The sequence below is a fragment of the Eucyclogobius newberryi genome, unplaced genomic scaffold, assembly GCF_026437365.1.
Source record: "Eucyclogobius newberryi isolate DKJ021-1_F unplaced genomic scaffold, fEucNew1.0.hap1 SCAF_21, whole genome shotgun sequence".
Lineage (NCBI taxonomy): Eukaryota > Metazoa > Chordata > Actinopteri > Gobiiformes > Gobiidae > Eucyclogobius > Eucyclogobius newberryi.
The window spans coordinates 7,766,474-7,790,600 of NW_027315846.1; the positions used below are offsets into that span (position 1 = coordinate 7,766,474).

Consider the following 24,127-nt stretch of genomic DNA (forward strand, 5'->3'; position numbering starts at 1 on the left):
ATATATAGCCACAGTAACACCAAGTTTCAAGTTGCATGTGATAAAATACATTCTACTAATAATAAAATATGTTTAACAGTTCTCTATCTTTAACACTATGAGTGAGTCAGAGGACCTGTATTCAGTGGTGGAAAGTAACAAAGCAGAAAAGTAAAAGTACTGTATTTTTGGTGATACTTTAGGTGTCCATACTTTACACAGTAATTTCCCTGTGGGGACAATAAAGTGCACCTTAACTTAAGTAAATAGCTTAAGGACTGAAAAGTAAAATGAGTACCATGTCATAAGAGTATTCGAGTATTTGTCAAATAGTCATTTAAACTATTTGTTCACGATTAATTTGATTAAGGCAGGAATTTGTGTATGTTGTCATAGAATTTTATAATATATTACATGATATTGACAACAAAAATATACATATAAAAAGTCTAGAAACACTGCAAAATTGATTGACTAAAAAATGTGCACAATTCTTTATTAAGATCATAACATTTAATTCTTTAATAGTTAAAGGTGGTATGGCAGATTTTTTTCAGCAAATTTTTTATCATATTTCCTCGTGGCGTGGATAAATCATTAGTCCTGCCACGTATCAATCATAAAACGCACCTACCGCTCACCTGCAGCCGCGTCAGGCTCGTCCCCACGTTTCCGCGTGCCTAAGCGCATGGATCTATCATAATATAGTTCCCTCAGTGTACGGGGCAAAATGAAGACGGAGAAAGACAGTTCGAGCTGACGCAGAAGTGGACAGAAATCTACGGGAGATGAACGATGTGATGCGCTCCGTTGCGCTAATAAACAAACGCACGTGTGTGTTGTATCAGTCCGCACGGGGGAGTGCGCATGCGCACTCCCGCCTGCGTTCTCAAATCGCCGAAAAATCGTCCATACTGCCTTTAAGTTAAAATTATTAAAATATCCCCACAATTGACTTTTTAATCTAAAAGTAACATTGTCACTTCAGTACTTTTACAAGTTTGCTCTTGTCTCTGTACTTTTACTTAAGTCACATAATTGAGTCTCTACCACTGCAGGTGGCTTTAATTAATTCTAGTTAAGATAACGGCTCTTTACAGCATTGTACATGCATTTTATTGTGAAATCAGCTAAATGAGAGAAAAACAATTACTGGAAGATTGTAAGACATTTTGCAAAGCATTTTCTTATTGATAAAGACGCCACTGACACCAATTTTCATCCAATCAGGCCAAGAATCATGAGAAAACAAATGCACGTCACAACAATAATAATAATATACAGCAACAGAAAAAAATCCTGATAAACTATACTATTGAAACTACTTTTTGCCACTAACAACAGCAGGATGATTGCTTGAAACTCTTTTCTATTCCATGACATTTTTTTTTCAAATAATAAGACTGAATTGTTACAAAATGTGTCAAAAGCATCTATAATAATACTAATACTAATACAAATACTACTACTACTACTACTACTACTACTACTACTACTACTACTACTACTACTACTGTTACTAATAATAATAATCATCATCATCATCATCATAATAATAATCATACTACAAAAATAAGACATGAATTGTAACTAAATGTGTCAAAATAAAAGCATCTATAATAATAATAACACTAATACTAAGAAAAATACTACTACTACTACTACTATGACTACTACTACTACTACTACTATGACTACTACTACTACTACTACTACTACTACTACTAACAATAATAATAATACTAATACTACTAATAAAAATAACTAAAAATTCCCCACTTGTGCAGATAAAATGTACACACAATACATATTTAAACCCAAAATGAAACAGTTGGTTGCTATGTAATCCGTCCCAAACGGTCGACCCTCTGTCCCGGTGCAATATCAGAGTGACAGAAGACGGAGACGTAAGCCGCTCAAACGACAACACGAAACGCCCTTTAAAATCGCCCGCCATCGAACGTGCGACACAAACCTCAAACTGTAGAGCACGTGTCCGTCGGGGAACACTCGGAGCATGATGTTGTCCGTGGTGGTGTCGTGGATGAAGGACCGTTTGGAGTGGACGAAGAACACGTCGGGGACCCAGATCTTTTTGACCAGGCGTCCGTCGAATGTCATGCTTTTGTTGGTGGAGCTGGAGAAGGACAGACGCTCGTCCTTCCAGTAGTGTCGCAGGTACAGCGTCATGGTGAAGTCCTGGACGGGAAAAAGAACATATACAAGGTTTTATTTCATATATTAGGCTGTGTTGATATAACCGTCTCAAGAGCTGCTGTATTGCACACTCAAACATGAATAAATGCTGCTTATTATGTCACATTTTACCATTTAATTAGTCTAAGTTTAGTTTTTATATCATATATTAGGCTGTGTTGATACAACCGTCTCAAGAGCTGCCGTATTGCACACTCAAACTTGAATAAATACTGCTTATTATGTCACATTTTTCCATTTAATTAGTTCTAGTTTAGTTTTTATTTCATACATTAGGCTGTGTTGATATAACTGTCTGAAGAGCTGCCATATTATACACTCAAACATGAATAAATACTGTATATTTTGTCACATTTTACCATTTAATTAGTCTAAGTTTAGTTTTTATTTCATATATTAGTCTGTGTTGATATAACTGTCTCAAGAGCTGCTGTATTGCACACTCAAACATGAATAAATACTGTTTATTATGTCACATTTTTCCATTTAATTCGTTCTAGTTTAGTTTTAGTTTAGTTTTTATTTCATATATTAGGTTGTGTTGTTATAACCATCTCAAGAGCTGCCATATTATACACAAAAAATGTATAAATACTGTATATTATGTGACATTTTTCAATTTAATTATTTTTAGTTTAGTTTTGTTTTAACATATTAGGTTATGTTAATGCGTTGTTAAAACCGTCTGAAGAGCTGCCATATTTCACACTCCAACATGAATAAATACTGTTTATTATGTCACATTTTAATAACAATAATAATAATAACTTTTATTTATATAGCGCTTTTCAGTGACCCAAAGACGCTGAACATATATAAAAAAGGGGGGGTATTTACAGACAGGGGGGGACAACACGTACAATACACATTAATATACAGATAAAATGAACAAGACAGAAGAAGTAGAGAGAAAAAGATGGGGATGTAACAGGGGGTAGAAGAGTAGGCAATGGGGTAGAGGAGGCTAGGGGTAGGGGAGGTCATAGGCTTGGGTGAAGAGGTATGTTTTTAGGCGGGATTTGAATGTTGTGAGTGAGGGAGAGTGGCGGACAGGTTGGGGGAGGGAGTTCCAGAGTCGGGGTGCTGTTCGGGAGAATGCTCTGTCGCCAAAAGTTTTGAGTCGGGATGTTGGTGCAGCCAGGGTGAGAGAGGAGGAGGATCGGAGAGCTCGGGTGGGGCGGTGGGGGATGAGGAGGTCAGACAGGTAGGGGGGGGCAAGGTGGTGAAGAGCTTTGAAGGTGAGGAGGAGTATTTTAAAGTTTATGCGCTGCTTGATGGGGAGCCAGTGGAGAGAGCGGAGAACGGGAGTGATGTGATCACGGGACCGGGTGTGGGTGAGGAGGCGGGCAGCGGAGTTTTGGACCATTTGGAGTCTATGGAGGGAATGGGAGGAGATGCCAGTGAGGAGGGAGTTGCAGTAGTCGAGGCGGGAGGAGATGAAGGCATGGATGAGGGATTCAGCAGCGGGGAGGGTGAGGCAGTGTCGGATTTTGGCGATGCGGCGGAGGTGGAAGTATGAGGTCTTGACAATGTGGCTGACATTTAATTAGTTCTAGTTTAGTTTTTATGTAATATATTAGGTTGTGTTGATGTGTTGTTACAACCGTTTGAAGAGCTGCGATATTGCAGACTTAAAAATTAATAAATACTGTATATTTTGTCACATTTGACCATTCAATTCTTTTTAGTTTAGTTTTTATTTAACAGATTAGGCTGTGTTAATCTGTTGTTATAACCGTCTGAAGAGCTGCCGTATTGCACACTCAGAAATGAATAAATACTGTATATTATGTCACATTTTTCCATTTTATTAATTTATGATGATCCAAAGCAAGATGATCTATTAAAAATCCACAAATTCAGTTATCTTAAAATATTTAAAAGAGTAAACATTTCCATCTGCGCCGTTTTCTATATGGGCCAACCTCACATGAAACAAAAACTGCTCACAAAAAATAATGAAATATAAAAGGAGTTAACGGTACAATATGCAAAGTTGAGCTGAAGAAAATAGAAGAAAAGGTAAGTAGTTCCTTAATGACAATCTCTTAAATGAGTTATAGCTTTTAATCATTTTTGTATAATTTATTTTTACAATCAACCTCAAATGCTATATTCAATTAAATAAAAATTACAATTTAAGTGACAATTGAATGAGTTCTGATTCAAACTCCACATAGTTCAATCTAAATGTGAAGTGCTTTTTTAAATATATAACATTACACATTAAATTGTGATAATAATGGTAACACTAAACTTTAATATCGTAACATTGTGTCTTTTTTACCCAAACAACTTTAGAGGCAACTAACTTTACCAACTTGTACTTCTGGTATTTGTCTTGTTTCATGTTTCTTTAGCAACGTGAGTTCTGTTTTACCGTTTGAATTCTGACCGGACCAAAATCCCTCGGTGGAAACTGACCCACTGTGAGTGTTTGTTGTTTAATTAGAAAACAGCGCGTCCCAACAGGGCTTTTGGAGCTGCTGACGTGCTCTAAAAAGTACTAAGTTCAGTTTCACATACTTTTACTTTCACATTACTGTCAAAAGTGATGTACAAAGCAATATTATGCAGTCTTTTGGTAAAATGCTCTTCGTTACAGGTCTCACAGCAGCACGTCTTACAGCAGCAGGTTTTGTTGAATATCGGACGTTTTAGAGCGAGACTTGAATTCAGAATATCAACCTTAATATTACAAGTTGTTACTAGTGTATTTGTTTACACCAGAACCCTTAATCGGTGCATTTCTGAATTGATTCAATCCATTGCTTCAATTGGCGAAGAGAATTTGCATATTTTTTCACCAAATTTCTGGCTAAATGATCTTAAACTGAATCAGAAATGTCATTAAATAAGTTGAATGTCTTTGCCCAGTTTGAGTAATGTTTGGCCCTGTTCTAGGTTCACATCCCTCTCCAAGATGCCAGTTTGACCCTCATACAAACAGTGACTGGACATCTGGATGAACCTTAACCGTGTGTTTGATTCAGCACAGTTTCTTTCAGGTCCTCCCCCAAGGATGCATCTTATCACCCTTGTTGTTTTCACTTTACATGACATTTGACACAGAACATCCGACATTAATTAAACACAATGATGATCTGGCCTGTCAGTGGCAAGTTAACAACTCTACAACTGAGCTTATGATATGGTTTGAGGACCGTCATCTCCAGCTAAACAAGAGTAAAGAAATGTGCTCCACCAGACAAAGGAAATCGGACTTGTCGGATCTTCTGTTCCAGCCACATAAACGGACAGGAAGTAGAACAAGTGAACTCATTTGAACTCTAGGATCAATTTTCTGATTAGTCCTTCATGTTAAGGATCACGGTGAATGTATTTACTAAAAAATACAGAAAAGACTTTTCAAGAGTGCTTTGGTACTGAACATTATCTCTTGGTTCGGTCACTTAACTGTAAAAAACAAAGCCAAACTTAACAAAGTCGTCAGAGAAGGAGGCAAAATCCTAGTTCAATCACAAACTCAGCTGCCCTTGCTTTACAGTAATGTGTATTTGTTTATTTGTTCGCGCCATCTTCTATGTTAGCACCACTTTATACAGAAAACATGCATCATTTCTGGCATGTACAAAAGGAACAGGGAGAAGATGAATCTTAAAAGCCCTGCTCCTTGTACAAAAAGCAGTGCATCGCCTTTTTCGTAAGATCACAGATGATGACAACCACCCACTTTTCCATCGCTTTGAGCTGCTTCCACCGAGGGCAGAGATACAGACTCGCTTCCAAAAAACAAAAATCCCTTTGTGCACCGCGCCATCGGGGAGCAGATTTTGCACAAACACCACATTTAAACCGGTATCAAACTAAGACTAAATCCGGAACTAAATACGGACAAGGCCAGAGCTAAACCTGGACTAGAACTGGGTTGCCTGACCAGCCATTCCCAACACGTTTTGGCAAACTACTTATCAAAACTGTGTGTGGGTCTGGGGCTTGACCGCTGAGGTTCAATTTCTAGGGCGGAGTTTAGAGCAGAGACAGAACCAATCACATAAACCCAGAAGTGACGCAAAAATGCAACGCGCTTAACCGGATATTACGTAGCCCATGTCAACAAGGCGTGTTCCGCGTTATCCGTCCCCAAACGCAGAAAATGTCTCCTGAATCGCGATGACGCCCTTCGTATAACCACATCTAACGCACGTTCATCATGGCAAGTAGAGCGGACTTTCCTGATTGTTCAAACCGAAACGAGAGCAGAAGAAAACAGTCACGAGCCGGGTCCACCATCTTGAATGTTTTGGAACGGGGGTGAAGAGCTACTTCCGTATCTTAGTGTGACGCGTTAAAACCTGCGCCTGGGATTGGTAAATTGGTGGGTAGATGGAACACCGACAATCTCATTGGCTATTGACGACTCCGAGTCAGGACCGAGACGCATTCAAAATGATTGTGGGCGGGGCTGGCGGGTCAGGCAAAGAACTGGGACCAAAATGCAACTGGACTCAAACGTGTGAACGCAGCCTTAGTCTACATGTTAGGTACTAGCGCAGTCCCCGGTCGCTTTTATCGCGGAGCTCGTGTCGATGTGAACCAACTTGAGATTTCATTGACGTTTTGATGTGTTTGTGTCAGAAATGCAACCCAAACCCCCGAGAGCTGTTTGCGGGAGCAGCTTTCTTACCATGTCAACTTCTGAGATGCTGTCTAAGCTCTCCACCTGCACATCCACGCCTACCGGGATCGCTGGGCCTGCGAAGCAAAAAAGGACAGCGTGAACAAAGGCGAGCCATCAGGGACTGCTGCGGGGAGGCTGTTCGGGGCAACCGCAAAACTGAAAAAGACACGTTTTATTCAAGCCATTTGATACATATAGAAATGTTGTTTTGAGGCTCGTATAAAAAGTATGATGTGGCCCTTCCTTCTGACCGTCTCCTTCACTTTGAAATACATGCATTTAGACAGTTGAATATGAGGGCTTGAAAATACATGCCATATACATTGAATATTTAAAAGTTTTCAGGAAGAATTTTTAAACTGAGAAAAAAACAAATGTAAATTCACTGACTGAAATTCTGAATACAATCTTTGAGGGTTAAACAATGTTAAGAGAGAAATTTCCCAGGATTTATAAATCTGATGAAAATTAGTATCTTCCAGTCCATAAATACCACCGTGAAATAAAGAAGAATGACAGAAGTACCATTTTTTCATACGTACTAGTTACACTTTTAGTTTATTTTCCAGACTTTTTTTCATAGTTTGGCCAGTGTGCAATTTTTACTCTGGAGCGACACTGGCATGTCACATCTTGATTATTCTCACACTGGCAACTACAAGAGGGCGCTCTAGGCTCTAAGCGACGCAGAAGAAGAATCTGCACTTCCTCTTCCTCTGGAGTTTGTGGAGTTGTTTAGAAGTGACACAGAGGAAGAAGAATTCAATGGATTTAGTGATTTGGGGTAAAACTGATGCTTTGGTAAACTTGTTAGCATGTTCTTTATGCTATAGTTATCTGAATAACTGTTCATATGTTACGTTAACATACCAGACACTTACCACAGTTCTGTCTGTGCCTCATGTAGCTGAAGGTGTTAGCGTTAGCATACGTACACCTATTCACCATCTTCTCTAATCTGTTATTTTAAATTGCATTTCAAGGTGAAATATCTGTTCTTGGTCCTGGATTTTATCAAATAATTTGCCCCAAAAAATGCGACTTATTCTCTAGTGCGACTTATATATGTGTTTTTTTCTTCTCTATTATGCATTTTTTGGCTGGTGCGACCGGAAAATACAGTTCTTACTATTCCCATATTACTTAGCTATAACTATAACTGCGTTTATTGCTAACCTACAAAGTACAAAAAAGTTCCAGTAACAAAAAAGCTCTAAAATGACAGTAATCTCACACAACGTTAATACAGTTACAGTCTAAGCAGTCGAGCTGTATCAGAACAAAGCTCAGTATCCTCGAGCCGCTTTCGTATCATCACTTAACCCAATTCCCTGTGTCTTGCCGTTGTTTGCCTTCGGGACAAGTCGCTGTCTGGCGCCTTCTGTCCACAGCGCAAACTAATGAATGCAAATGCTGTGGGTTCTGTGAATCTGCTGATAGTTGGGACAATTACACTAAAAACGCCCTACAGCGACACCGCGATAAACATTGCTTTGAAACGTTTTATTAGGTTATAAATGTCCATCCGTCGCTGGCAAAGAACTCGATGGGATTACGTGACGTCGCCGCGGGCCACACCGCTAAAGGAAAGCGACACACAAGTCTAACAGTAATAGTATAATATTTTAGCATCTCCGTGGCTTGAAATTGAGCGGAATGACGGGTCGGAATGGTGGGATTTGCCGACGAGGTGTCAAGAACGTAGACTATTCGACCTGGTTTATGGTCAATATCGCTGTAATTACCGGCTTTGTCCGCATGAAACTTCTCTCAGCTTAAACGAAAGTCATTTTTTTCACATTAGCGTCAGGAAGCGGTGCCATTGTTCCACCCCGACGACACGCCATCGGAGGAAGATTGACGCGCCAGGTTTGCGGAGCGAAAGGTGAAACGTTTGCGGAGTCGCTAAAATTTGAGTATTTCTTTCAAAAAGCGGTGAATCTCTCCATTTCAACTTTATCATCGCCATAAAGAGAGATCGATTTGCAGCGAGTGTTGACAGGCGCACAATACACACACACACGCGCAATACGATATAATAAACGAGATCACGGCTTAAGCTCGCGCCTAACGATGCGGAAACGCCCGAGCCGTATTGAAGAGTGTTCATCCTCGTCGGAGATAAGGATGCTTTGGCTCACTAAGTTCCAACTCCTCAGGGTGATCAGGGCTTTCCATTATGTGTTGGGCCTTGCAGCTGGGACAATGCACTGAAGCCCATATATGGAAATCCTGTGCAATACTGGAGGCTGCTATCTTTCAGTATAGACTAAGATGGTGCCTGGACTAAAGTTGCCAATAGGGATGTCAAAATCGTTTGTTTAATTCTTTATTTTTGATGAATTGATTTATTCAGGTACAAACTATAATCATAATAATAGTGTAGAATTGTTTGGAATTGAATCCATACTCATATATACACCTATATGTTAAGTACTTTTAGCTGTATTTTTTATGTCTCGTTAACTTTACATTATTTGTATCGCTGACAAAGATAAAGGCTTTAATTTTTTTTTTTTAAATTGTGCTATATCCTAATTAATTGACTTTTTCCACTTGACAGTTGTAATCGAACAAGAAAACCGGTCATAATTATGCTCTCTAACGGGTCGTGTCTTCTGTGTGAATGTAACTTGTTTTGTCAGGAGTCAAAGTAAAGCACAATAGGAAGTAGAGCGTTTAACTACCAAGCTCTTGTGTTAATTATTGAATCATCTCCGTGTCCATGTTAAAGAAGGTGACACATCTACAATCAAGCTTAAACGTTCCTCTTTGAAATTGCTTATGGTCAGGCCAGCGAGGAACAGAAAGAGAGGAGAAGCTTCACTGCCCTAGGAGCGACTAGGCTGGGGCACGTATGGCAGCTTGAGCACTATCCTCTGCTGTCCACATGTTTTCCTCTTTCTTCCACTCCTCTCGGTGAGTTGTAATCTTTCATTCACTGCTGATGCTGATGCTGATGCTGATGCTGATGCTGATGCTGATGCTGATGCTGATGCTGATGCTGATGCTGATGCTGATGCTGATGCTGATGCTGATGCTGTCCGTCCATGAGAGCAGCGACTCTCTTTCACTCTTGTTCTCCCCGATGTTTCCACTTGTTGTTTTTTATAGTTTTTCCTCACAGAAAGAGTGTGTAAGGACAACGGATCCTGGGTTATCCATTTGCTACTGTTTTTTTTTCTATTTCATTGTCGCCCATCTAGGCAACTGCTGTTGTGATTTTGGTTTATCCATAAGCACAGCATTAAAATAAACTGAAATAAAGTCATGTGTTAAAAAATATGAAATTCCTTCTTTGTTATGCATTAGGGAAGGGGTGGGCAAACTGCGGCCCGCGGGCCACATACGGCCCGTTTGTCTTTATAATCCGGCCCGCCAAACATGCCAAGTAATAATAAAATTTTTTAAGAATATATATATATATTTTCTTTTTTTTGCCCTTAGGCATCTGTCTGAACTTGTATCCTTAATAAATATGACATTAAATGAATTAAATAATAGATTAAATAACCTATATTTGACAGAAACTTTATATTTTACTTGATATTAAAAAAAAAAAAAATCACACCAATGATCGTGGGCCGGCCCCCGCTTCTTGCCTGGATTCGAATATGGCCCTCGGAGGAAAATAATTGCTCACCCCTACATTAGGGGAAGCATGCTGCTTTTTCCCATTCAGATCTGTAACTGTTTGTTTATTTGTTCAAGTTCATGTTCTCATCTAATGTGGCACACAGGTAATGGCAACAAAAACAAGCAATCTTGGAACAGCGCCGGATCAATGAGGAAAAAGTATTCACAAATGCACAATGATAAACTTCACCTTTCATTTACAACACATCCCGCCTTGTGACAGACTCAAATCCATTTATCCGTTTAAGGTTTGTTCATCTCTGGAGGGATTATACGTGTGTCTTCCCTTTCCTTATCAGTGAGGGACAAACTGATTGCACTGCTTTGGACATTCAAAAGAGGGAAGTCAACAAAATAATCTGAAACTAATCATGGTAACTGCAGTCAGAGATGTTTTTTTCCATTGATTTTTAACAAAACAATAAACCGCTGCTGGTTAAAAGTAATGTGGTTTTCAAGAATGATTCAGCCTTGGACTCCGAGGTGAAATGAAATCAATTACTTCCACAAACTACGTCTCAAAGCGCCGCAGACGCTGAACTTTTGAGGCGGAGGGTTGGCCACCTGCTGGTCTCCGTGGGGATTGTCTTGCCTGGAATGTTCCACGGTCTGTACTGTTGATTTGTGCTGGCATTTTTAGGTTTTCCCTTGAGACTGTTCGAGTACCATTCTGTTACCATAAATGTGTCTGACTGTATGAATGTGTAAGTTTTATTAGAATAAGCTGAAAACATGTATATTTCAGAGATAAATCACCGGCATATGATATATTCAAAGCGAGGTCTTCACATTGGTCTGTACATTTAGACTGAGAGAAAAAGCATGCATAGGAGTGAAGAGGGCTTTTATATTCCTCTGCCTTAGAAAACATCTCCTGTCTGTTCGACTCTGAATAAAGCTCGAGAAGCGTCTGTCTGCAGTATATCTTAAAAAACACCAGCACTCGAGATCAGATAAAATCGACACAACCGGATCTTCATGTGTTTCAAGCAAAAGATTCCTTCCTGATATGAACATTTTGTGAGGAAATTTCCCCATTCAAAATATATCTTATTTAGTTAATTTTAGAAACAGGAAGTACAAGATAGCGCTATTGCTATGATAATTGTCCTTTTGTTCAAATCTTTCAAATCAGGAAGAAATCCTTGAAAACCATGAATGGGTAGTGGTAATTTCACTGTTATCTAGCAACTAAGGGCCAAAATCCATATAAATTACACAATAATTACAGTTTTTACAAATGATAATACCTTGTAACAACTTTATTTTGTTAAATGACTGCTTAAAGTGTCAGGAAATTGTGTCAGTTGCGTTTTTTAATGTTGTGTCGCTCATTGATGACGTAGAGGGACTTCAAATTCAGCTTTAATTCCTGCAATTTCCAACTTTTATTTTGCAGTTTTCCTTCACAAACTATCATAAATAATTACCCCAGCTACTAGCCCACCAAAACTACGTAATAATTAGGATAACATGAGAAACGGTCATATGCTCTACTGTGGAACAATGGCTTTTTTGTCAAGACAAGACAGAAATTAGACAAAAATGAATCCTGTGGAGAGGGAAGTGCAAAGTCTAACAAGAAATCAAACAGAAGTCGACTGAGCTTTTATTAATTGTTGACTCTTCCAAAAATGTAAGTGTCCACGTATAAAAATGTATCTAAAACTGCTACAGAACAAGAAAAAGGTTACCCAGTTTTCCTTTAAGTCTAGTTCCACGCTAGATGAAGTACTTTGCTGTCACGGTAACGCGTCATTTTTCAAGGATTTTATACTCAATACGTTTTTAGTGGACCTTGCAAAAACTTAAAGCGACAAAGACCCTTTTTTTTACACTTCCAAGCGAATAAAGTAGATCGAGCAGTTACTGTGAAAATACTCTCTCTATCATGACAACATTCTGCACATGTACTCACAATAGAACAATACATTACGCAAAAACAACACTAAACCGAGCAGAATCTTTGTCTCCGAAGACCAGGCAAACATTAAAATTCATAGAGGACGCTCGAGAGAGTAAACACTTTTTAAAATATTGATGATAACTAATAGCAGCAGTATTTCCTCTGTTATTACTGCTTGTCCTAGTTTGTTTCAGCGCTGCAGAAGCTGGCAGCTGTTTCCCTTAGAGCGCTGTTTGAGTGACGGCTCGCAACACATCGCGCATCACATCGAGTCAACAGGAAGTAGGAAGAACGCCTGACCCAAAAAAAGTAATCTGGAATTTGTCCGCGCGCCATATTCACAAGAGCCTGTGCCAGAGAGTCCGGCTAATAGCGTTGGTCTTGCTGCCAAAGCTCCCGGGACTCCTAATAATAGACCCTTTGACAAGTTCATAAGTTTAAATGGATCAAGCAGTATATTATGACCACTGAGTAACACGGATAACTTCATGAAGGAGGAAGAGAGTGCATAATTATGAGTATTGTTTCCTGCTACAGAGGCATGTGTCCTTGGGTCCTGCTGTATGAGTATATTAGAACGGGTGATGACGGTTCCTCGATGTAAATAGCTCCAATAGTGTCAAAAGAAGGTGCAAAAGTGTTATTAAACGGGACAATTAGAAGTACAAGGATTTGATGGCTCGATCGGTGAATCTCTTTGTGGCTGTTCTGAATTGGTTGAGTTGGTTTGTATTTTGTCAGATGAAGTGATCAAGGACAGAGCAGAAGAGAATATTATGTACGGTGATGAGCAATTTGATTAAAAAAAAAAAAAAATAGGTATAGGTAGTGCACAATTTACAACCATCACATTGAAATCGCAGGACAATATAGAAGAACGTTACAAAATAAAAGCATAATGATGGTAAAAATGGATGAATTTCAGTCAAAAGCACAGCTAAACGGGTCGCGGGGGCAGCAGTCTAAGCAGGGACTCCCAAACTTCCCTCTCCCAAGACACCTTACTCTCCCCAAACACTCTATACCTCTATCCCCAGACACTTCCCCCCCGCAACCCGGCCCCGGATAAGCAGATGAATAAGATGAATAATAAAAAGATGGATAGATGGCACAGCTAAACCTGTTTTGAGCGTGGATTTGAACACAGACCGTCTCACATTTTCAGCCAGACTGTTCCAGATCTTTGCTCAACAAAAGTTTAAGGTTAAGTTATACTGTGAGGGGAATTCATTCTTGACTTCTTCAACCGGTGCCGCCGGGGCAACCTGTCAGGAGCGGTGAGCAGATGCAGTGCGGTGCTCGGAGACAGCTCCGGACCAGGAGCGCAGCTTGGTCAGGACCTTTAGCTGCAGGTTTTACGCTGCATGTTTTGGGGTTGATGAAACCAGAGAGAAACGAGAGAGAGAGACTCCGCACAGAAGCCAGGGGTGTTGAACCTGCAATCCCGCTGTGACGAGTGAGCTGGAAGAGAATCCTTACTTTCTTGTTCCCCTTGACAATGAATAACACTTTTAAACGATCTTCTTGTCAGGAGTCACAAAATGGCAGGCAAGAACCCAAATGTACGACACAGGAAACAGTTCAGGTTTAGGATATTTATTACCAGCAGAGATGAAAACAAGGATGTAACACGTGGCAGACAAATCCAGAATGGGGCAAAAGATGGTCCAAAGTCCAAAAAGGCAGGTCAAAACTAGAAAATAATAGAATAACTGGTTGCTGGGAGCTACGGTAACACACGAGACAATCTGGCAGGGAACAGAGGGAAATGGGCCGGTACACATACTGAGGTGGGGCAGGCCAAGTGAATGTGATCAGTAATTAGTGGAGAGCAGGAGAGGGTGGCAGAGTCTGCTCTCTGATTGGTTGGAGTGGCACTGAAGGGGATAGACCAATGAAAAAACAACTAAAGCCTGGCTGAAGTTGTGACACTTCTTTTCCGTTCGTCAGGAGTCGCCAAGTTCAGATATACAGACGTTTTCCAAATCTCAGCATCTTCTTTTCCAAAACCAAACAAATTTATGTAAATCTCCTCCTTGGAACAACGCCTCAGTGGCTCAGTTGCGAACACGGGGCCTCCTCATCCCAGCGTGCATGTTTTATAGCTTCAGCCCCGACGACGGCCTCTTAAAACGTGCTGCGGTCACTCCCTGCCCCTGACAGTTGTCCAAAAAGCCCTCTGTATTTGCATATGCTTCTCTTCACCATAACGAGATGTATACGCCTGATATTACCGCTCCAGACAGACGACCTTTGACCTCTCCATAAGCGCCGCGAATTACATAAGCCTTTCAAGTATCAGGCTCCATCTGAGAGCGACGATTTAGAAAAGGTTCGAAGCACTTTGCGTCACTTATGTACACAGTGGTAATCCGGGGGAGATTAGCACGGACGCTAAAAGGTAGATTAAAAGTGACCGAAGCGTTTCAAATGTGAGAGCGGCGTCTGGGATTACAATGAGCCCAACCGCGACAAAGGCATCCAGGGTTTAAGACGTGTCACTTTGGGTTTTAACGGAGCCGACGATCACGCTTGTGTCTTTAGATGTATGTATGTTATTACAGTATTGCACATGATTATGACAGTATTGCACATGCTTATTACAGTATTGCACATGATTATGACAGTATCGCATATTGATTATGATAGTATTGCACATGATTATGACAGTATTGCACATGATTATGACAGTATCGCATATTGATTATGATAGTATTGCACATGATTATGACAGTATTGCACATCATTAAGACAGTATTGCACATGATTATGGCAGTATCACATATGATTATAGTATTGCACATGATTATAACAGTATTGCACATGCTTATGATATTATTGCACATGATTATAACAGTATTGTACATGATTATGACAGTATTGCACATGATTATAACAGTATTGCACATGATTATGATAGTATTGCACATGATTATAACAGTATTGCACATGATTATGACAGTATTGCACATGATTATAACAGTATTGCACATGATTATGACAGTATTGCACATGATTATGACAGTATTGCACATGATTATAACAGTATTGCACATGATTATGACAGTATTGCACATGATTATAACAGCATTGCACATGATAATGACAGTATTGCAGATCATGACAGTACACATAAGACTTTCCACGTAAAAGCATGCGGCGTGGAGCTGAGTTTGGATGAATAAGTTGGGACTATTATTTGTGTTTAATGGCGCTTCTTGAACATCACTCTTGCTTATGTTCATGAAATTGTTAGTTTTGTAATATTGTCGAGCCCTAATCTGTATTGTCTATGTTCATGAACCTTAAGTCACTTTCATGGCCCAGCACTGTTTGAGTCCAATATGGAACTTTTCCATTTGAATAACGTTGATTTCATTATGGTTTCCACTGTTCATTATTCATGCTCGGCGACTCATTTTCTACTTGTGGGTCGCAGGGAGGTCGAATACATTAGTTCTATCTCATTTTAGGATAAGTCAATTTTCTTTATGACTTTTGACAATGCAAAAAAAAAAAAAAGATCTGTTTTCTAATTGCTTTTCGGTAAACTGGATTAACGTTCTGTCCTCTCCCTCTGTTCGGTTGTAGCCCCGGGAGACACTGGGCTGTGACTCCCTTCGAGGCCGGGTGAGCAGGTCCTGTGAATGTTGTTACAAGTCTCAACACAAAAGCAAAAATAAGATAAGATAAGATAAGATAAGATAACCTTTATTGGTCCCACAATGGGGAAATTTCAATCTTGCAAAAGAGATTAGTCTCAAAAACAGATTAGGCACAGAAGTATAATAATAATTAAAAAAAAACTCTTATTATAAAAAAAAAAACTCCTATTTACAGCTGTTGTACGGGCGGAAACTATTGCACCAGGAAGATTGACATTATGACAATATTGGACATGATTATGACTATATTGTACACATGATTATGTCAGTATTGCACATGCATATGATAGTATTGCACATGATTATGACAATATTGCACATGATTATAACAGTATTGCACATGATTATGGCAGTATTGCACATGATTATGGCAGTATTGCACATGCATATGACAGTATTGTGTATTGTTATGGCTGTATTGTACATGAATATGATAGTATTGCACATGATTATGACAATATTGCACATGATTATAACAGTATTGCACATGATTATAACAGTATTGCACATGATTATGGCAGTATTGCACATGATTATGGCAGTATTGCACATGCATATGACAGTATGGCTGTATTGTACATGAATATGATAGTATTGCACATGATTATGACAGTAATGCACATGATTATGACAATATTGCACATGATTATAACAGTATTGCACATGATTATGGCAGTATTGCACATGATTATGGCAGTATTGCACATGATTATGACAGTATTGCACATGATTATGTCAATATTGCACATGGTTATAACAGTATTGCACATGATTATGACAGTATTGCACATGATTATGACAGTATTGCACATGATATTGACAGTATTGCATATTATAACGGTATTGCACATGATTATGACAGTATTGCACATGATTATGAAAGCTAAATGACACATGTTCAGGGCTAACGGTGCTCGTTGTAGAGTCTGAACATACCGTCTATACTCGTGACCCAATTATCTGTTATTTTTCACTCTGCTGCTTTCTTTATACCCATGGCGGCAACAAAAAACAGCTTCCATTATGATTTGGCAAATTATTACAACGTAATGGCCTTTTTGCCTTTGGATTTTAGCTTTCTGTTTATGCATAATTGCCATTTTGAGAACTTGGCATAATTCAAAAGTTAATTCACTCTCAGACTTACAAAACAATGTCCGGGTCGACACATTAGCTGACAGTAAATGGACCCGCGGTTTTGACTCGTTAGGGCACTTTCACTCGTTTGCATGACTTGGTTTGAGTTGTTACTGGTCATTATTCTTAATACTTGACGACTGGAACACAGGAACTCTGAGGAAACGACACTCCGAGTTCCCGGTCTCCGAGGACGACTGGAACACCTCATTCTGAGCTTTCAAGCCCCCCAGACAAACATGAACAGTTTAAACAAATCAAACTACTTTATATCGTATTGTTGTAGAGACTTTTCTCCAGTTCTCCCTTTGAATGAATAAACAGCTCAGTAGCAGTCTGAAGTAAAAGTGGGCGGAATAAGGTGAATATTAATAAAAAGGTCACGACTTTGCTCATGTGGAACAAAACACTCTTTAAATTAAATCAGTTTATGCCTTTTGATGGTTTTAAATAACTGGTCAAGGTCTTCCCACACTCGTTTTATATAATTTCATCTCATATTGTATGTGTAAATGTGTGTTTTAACAGGGTACACATGAAAAAAATACATTTTCTCATTGGGTTTTCCCTGTATACATAAAGAAAATGAAATGAACTTGCATACAACATGGGCTATTACTAACCCTGCTTAACGCAATTTGGCCATTTGAATTGATATCGATTGTCTCAGTGCGTTCGAGAAATGGCTAAATCCAGTAACCTCGAATAACGAGTACTCGGAGTAAACATTTGGACAGTTTAAATGGATTGCTTTTGAGCTGCTGCTGCGTATCGATCCCCTCTGATAGAACGAGAGTCTGATAGGTCATAAAGTGAGTAGGCTGGCCCGCCTGCGAGTGTGTGATTTTGATGGACACCGCGGAGAGGAGCCACACACGGAGGAGGTCGGGCGCCGTGACTAAACCAAACGCAACTTCAAATTGGCCTCTGTGTTTCACTGTGAACCGCGGTCATGCGCCGACTATGAACTATAGAACTGTGTAAAATGATGTACTGAGAGTGAAGATGTCACACAAACGGAGGGGAATACTACGTGCGAGTAGTATTTGAATTGTCTGTAAAAACAATAAAGTTTTTTTTTAATAATATGTAAATTTCAGGTGTACTTATGCTAACGCTAACAGCTTCAGCTACATGAGGCACAGACAGAACTGTGGTAAGTGTCTGGTATGTTAACGTAACATATGAACAGTGATTCAGATAACTATAGCATAAAGAACATGCTAACAAGTTTACCAAACCATCAGTTTTACCCCAAATCACTAAATCCATTGAATTCTTCTTCCTCTGTGTCACTTCTAAACAAGGCAAGTTTATTTGTAGAGCACATTTCATACACAAGGCAATTCAAAGTGCTTCACAGCAGGAAAAATGCATTCAATTCACAAAGAAATTACAGAAACAGAAATACAATAAAATTAACTAATTAAGAGAATAAAAAAATAAAAACACCTAGCCACAAAGGGAAACGTGTTTTCGGAGTCCCAGCTCCCTTTTAAATCAGTCCAACTGATTGTCTAAACTAATGAAATCACAAAACAATTTAAGTTATAAAAGAGAAGAGCACAAAGAAAAATCCTTTCAGTCATATGCAGCTAAACAAAACTGTTTTAGCTTAGATTTAAACATTGTCAGAGTAGAACCTGTCTCACATCTTCAGGAAGACTGTTCAAGATTTTAGCTGCATAAAACTGAAACGCAGATTCCCCATGTTTAGTCCTGACTCTGGCACCAGCAGGAGGCCGGTCCCTGTTTAGTCCTGACTCTGGCACCTGCAGGAGGCCGGTCCATGTTTAGTCCTGACTCTGGGCACCTGCAGGAGGCCGGTCCATGTTTAGTCCTGACTCTGGCACCAGCAGGAGGCCGGTCCATGTTTAGTCCTGACTCTGGCACCAGCAGGAGGCCGGTCCATATTTAGTCCTGACTCTGGCACCAGCAGGAGGCCAGTCCCTGAGGTCCTCAGAATCCGAGATGGTTCAGATGTACTTTGGTGCTAGGCCATGCAGACACTTGTACACGAGCAGAGCTGCTTTAAAGTCTGTGGCTCAGAGAATAGACAACTCCACAAACTCCAGAGGAAGTGCCGATTCTTCTTCTGCGTCGCTTAGAGCCTAGAGCGCCCTCTTGTGGTTGCCAGTGTGAAAATAATGAATAATATCACATATAAGTCGCTCTGTCGCACCCCGGCCAAAACTATGAAAAAACGTGTGACTAATAGTCTGGAAAATATGGTAATTCAAAGCTAATCAATTCACTAAATAACTTTGCAATTTGTGTAAAAGGGGAAAAAAAGACCTAAGCACTCGGCGATAAGACAAACTAAGTAATTGCAATACTTTTCTCACTCTTTTTGATTTGATTTATGTTGGTCTTCGCAAAAACAATTTAAAATGTCCATCAATTATTAGTTTCCTGAACATAAACAATGCAGACCTTTATAAATTGCCATTCACAAAACACAAAAACGACTAAAATATCTGAACTCTGCTCATAAACAAAACGATTGAATAAAAGCACTTATTGTGACCTTTAAGCATATTTCCATATTTTATTTTTTTTAAACGGATGCAGCTGCAAACAAATACATTTTAACCAATTGAGCAGGCTTTTTTTTCAAAACTTGTCAATAACTATAGTTTTTCTGACATTATATTGCAACAATCTTATATTAAATGCTAAATTGTGTTAATCTAATTCCAACTACACCATTTAAACACAAAGATAATCAGTACAATTTACAGTAGCAGTACCTCTAAGTATATCTCGACAACAACATTATAATAAGAAACAACACAACTTTACAATGACTCACAATTATTGACACCACGACCCAACAGTAAACAGTAATTTCACATTTTCGATTCCCCTACTTCCTGTACGATAAAAGAAAGTAAATGTGTGTTTAAATCTAAGCTAAAGTTTAGCCACACCTATGGTTTTTAATATTTTAAATGCCATGTTAATTTGCTTTTATGTTTTTATTTATCTATTTTGACATACACTGTTTTTTATTTCTATACTTTGAATTGTGCTCTATAAATACATGTGATTGATTGAGCGACAGTAAAATCCTTAATCCACTTTCTTTCACTTTTTCAATTCCCCTGAATGATGAAATACAGTTTTCTGGACTATAAGTCGCACTGGAGTATAAGTCGCACCAGGCAAAAAATGCATAATAGAGAAGAAAAAAACATATATAAGTCGCACTGGAGTATGAAATGTGGTTGCAAGTGTGAAAATAACAAATAATATCACATATAAGTCGCTCCGGAGTATAAGTATTTAAGTATAAATATAAGTATAAGTCGCACCCCGGCCACAACTATGAAAAATGTCCGGAAAATAAGGGGAATGTGCTACAAACAGACGGATATGAAGCTCTTTTATAATTTTCGGGCTTCGTTGCGATCACATTGTCCATATTTTGTTCATCTGCAGTGATTCTTTTACGTCCTTTCCTCGGCGTAAAGAGTAAACGGGGTGTCGGCGGTGCAGAGGGAGCCGCGATACTGTCGATAAAGAATGGATTAGATGGATTCCGCCGCTCCCTGTGAACTGATGCGTCGGATCTGCCTGGGAAAATTGGACTCGGCGCAGTGATTATGTCTTAACGCCGAGCTTAAGAATTGTCACATGAAGAAGTCACATTTTATCCGTCGGGGGAAAAAACATGTTCCGAGGCTGGATCGGATTGATGAACAAACAAAATAATGATTTCTTCTCTTTCAGCAGTGCAATTATTCCATCTGATTTAAACAATGGGCCCGTAAGTTTGCGGCAATCACTGGATGCTTTCTTTTTTTGGCTCTGGGTAATTGGAATTCTTTCTATAATTGCTCGAACGTGTGACGCAAAAAAAGTACTATATGGCAACCTAAAAAGTTCACTCAGAAACAGATTTTGTCTAGGTATAATACATTGTAATTTTCCGATAACAAATTTGGGAGACACCTTTATTTTAGATTTTGAAAAAAAAAGCAACAAATGTACAGCATTGTATTGAAGGAAGGAGTAAAATTGTCATAATTTAGCCATTTTTAGACGGAGCACATAAAAACATTAACGATTCTATTCTAAAGTACTGTATTAAACAAAGCTAAATATTGTACATTTAAGTGAAAAACTGAGCCAAAGATTTTTGCTTTCACAAGTTGTTTTGAACAAAGCATCAATGTTGTTATAGCCTTGATTTTATAATTAGCATGTTCAAATCGAAGCTAAAAACAGTTTTGTTTAGCTGTGCATATGACTGAAAGGATTTTATTTGCACGCTTCTCTTTTATTTAATCTGTTTTGTGATTTCTGTCATGTTTTGTGACCTGAATGCATTGTTTTTCCAGTTGTGTGAAGCATTTTGAACTGCCTTGTGTATGAATTGTGCTCTAAAAATAAACTTGCCTTGCCCTTGGAAGACACGAGTAGTATCCATAGTAAACATACAGCCAACTCTGCTCCATCAGGGCCTATTTCCCCTAAAACGCTCGACTAAAATGTCCCACATTTCAAACTGACACTGTTCCTGATGAACACTGGAGAACAAACACATGACTGACTTCTCTGTGAAGCTAAGAATTGTTGTCTGATTTACTCTCATTGGAAACGCTCTGCACAGAGGAAAATCATCATTTTGAGGGGTTTTGACAATTCTTCTTTAAAAGCTGTGTCTAATTCTTCTAAAAAAAATATTTTTTTTAAAATCTTGTAATCAAGTTAAAAAATCTGGTGAAATCCATTTATATCTTATTTTATTTGTGTGCTTAGACTATAAACTGATCCGATTCATCCCAAAATGATAGATTTGACTGGTAATAAGTGTTTTTTCTTAGCTTTATTTTCATGTTTAGCACGTCCTGCAGCTTGACCGCTCCTTTTTCAGGTATTGGACAAAAAGGAATAAACTATGAAGCAGTGCGAGGGCCAGACACCTCTTTGTCTCCTTCTTTACAGATTGAACGTCTCTTGCCAGTTGTCAATAACACGAGTGTAAAGTCAATGGATGTCACGAAACACAAGCCACGGAAAAGCTGCTGGAAATGTAGGTTATAGGATTATTGAGCGGAGTCTGTATTCATCCTATTGCACATTACGACTGAGTGCTTCATGTCCATAGATACAGCAAAGCTGTATAAACACCTCAATGACCCAATATAAAAATATAAAAAAAGCTTATGAAATCATGCCAATGTGTGTTGGACTTATAGTTATTGTAGAATCTATATTTTTGTTCATGAAAAACAACAGGAAAAAGCTGTAACATAGATTATCTGAAGAGTAAAGGAGGAGGTAAATACGGTTCAGTAGATTGATATATAGTAGGTAAAACATGTGAGAAAGAAACCAAACATCATATAATTTTATTCAGAATTCAACATAAATAAATAAAATATGGAATATGAATGAGACAACATTTTACTCCACAAGATCTCACAAAATCAAAATGCCAAATCGTTACTTTCCCCTCGATCAATATTGGAATGTGCAGTCTATAGGTTACATAAGATTCTATAATGGAACCCGTGTTTTAACTTAAAATAATGATCCTCTGTATGTATTATTGATTTTAGTCATTTTACATTTTTTTGTATTGTTTTAATATCGTATGCATTTCATAATTTACTATTTATCATATTATATAATGTAATAAGTTGTATTTATTACTTGTTACATGCTCTCGATGTGCTGTTGCTGCTCTTACTTCTGTATTTAAATCTCGTCTTGCACCCAAAATGGCACATCCTATTGCGTCGTGGCACCATTTCTCTTCCCACCACCACAGACAGGATCATTACAATTAGGACTGAAGCTTCAAACGACCCTAAAAACCACCAGAGACGTCTGCGTGTGATGCATACGTCACGTTTTGACTGGTCCCCCACGCACCGCTTCACTTTGGGGGGTCCTAAGCCGCTTCTGTTAGTGGCGGAATGCGTTTCCATGGCAAGCTGCCAACACCCAAACATGTAAACTTTTTCTTGATAAATAAAATAATAATTGTACCTTAATTACTGTATTTTCCGGACTATAAGTCGCACTGGAGTATAAGTCGCACCAGCAGAAAAATGCATAATAGAGAAGAAAAAAAGACATCAGTATGAAATGCGGTTGCAAGTGTGAAAATAAGAAATAATATCACATAAGTCACTCCGGAGTATAAGTATATAAGTATAAATATAAGTATAAGTCGCAACCCGGCCACAACTATGAAAAAGGGTGCGACTTACAGTCCAGAAAATACAGTATACTTTTTCTTCATGAGCCCAATTCACAAAAAGAAAGGACTACCAAGTTTGTGGCAGTGTGAGATGTGGCTAAAGCTGGAATTAATATCTATATGAAATGCATTATGCACTGGAAATAATAGTAATATTTTGGGTCTTGACAATAAACGTCAACAAACAGGAAACAACTGATGGTAACATGTGATGGCTTTATTTTGTTAAGTCTGTCAGCTCAACAAATAAGGTTAAAATCACTGGAAATACAGCAGTTTAAGTGATTATTTTGTATTTTATATCTGCTTTTTATTGTTTCGTATTGTACCTGAGCCTGCGTTCTGAGACCACTCACTCCTGGAGCCAGCACCCCTTTCACTGCCCCCCTTTAGACCCCTTTGTGACACCCCCTATGGGTCACTTTGGCTCCTATAGAAGCTCTCGCAGCTCTGTTTGAGAACCACTGCCCTAATGCGTTTCCTTAAATGACACCCATAATAAGTATTTGCTTTGTGTTATCCGCTGTAGCAATGAGACGTGATTGTCTGCCATCAACCTTATAGGCTAAAAACGTTACCATCCCTAACACAAGTAGACGCTAAATGACCGGACATGACCTTTCAATTACTCGGAGCCTTGAGAAGTAAATGAAATAAAACAGAAGCGATTCATATATGCATCGCACGAGTCATTCGGAAGGAGCACAATGGCATCTCAGTGCGGCTCGAGG

The 24,127-nt window shown here is 38.9% G+C and overlaps 1 protein-coding gene across 1 annotated transcript in view; it reads right to left on the bottom strand.

The window, feature by feature from the left end:
- gabrr2a (gamma-aminobutyric acid type A receptor subunit rho2a) overlaps positions 1 to 24,127 on the bottom strand; it is a 100,546-nt gene that overhangs the window by 45,043 nt on the left and 31,376 nt on the right. The window contains exons 3-4 of the mRNA XM_072458411.1: positions 6,845 to 6,912; positions 1,955 to 2,178 (exon numbers count right to left, since the gene is read on the bottom strand). Coding sequence (XP_072314512.1) covers positions 1,955 to 2,178; positions 6,845 to 6,912 — 292 coding nt within the window. The remainder of the gene's footprint in view (positions 1 to 1,954; positions 2,179 to 6,844; positions 6,913 to 24,127) is intronic.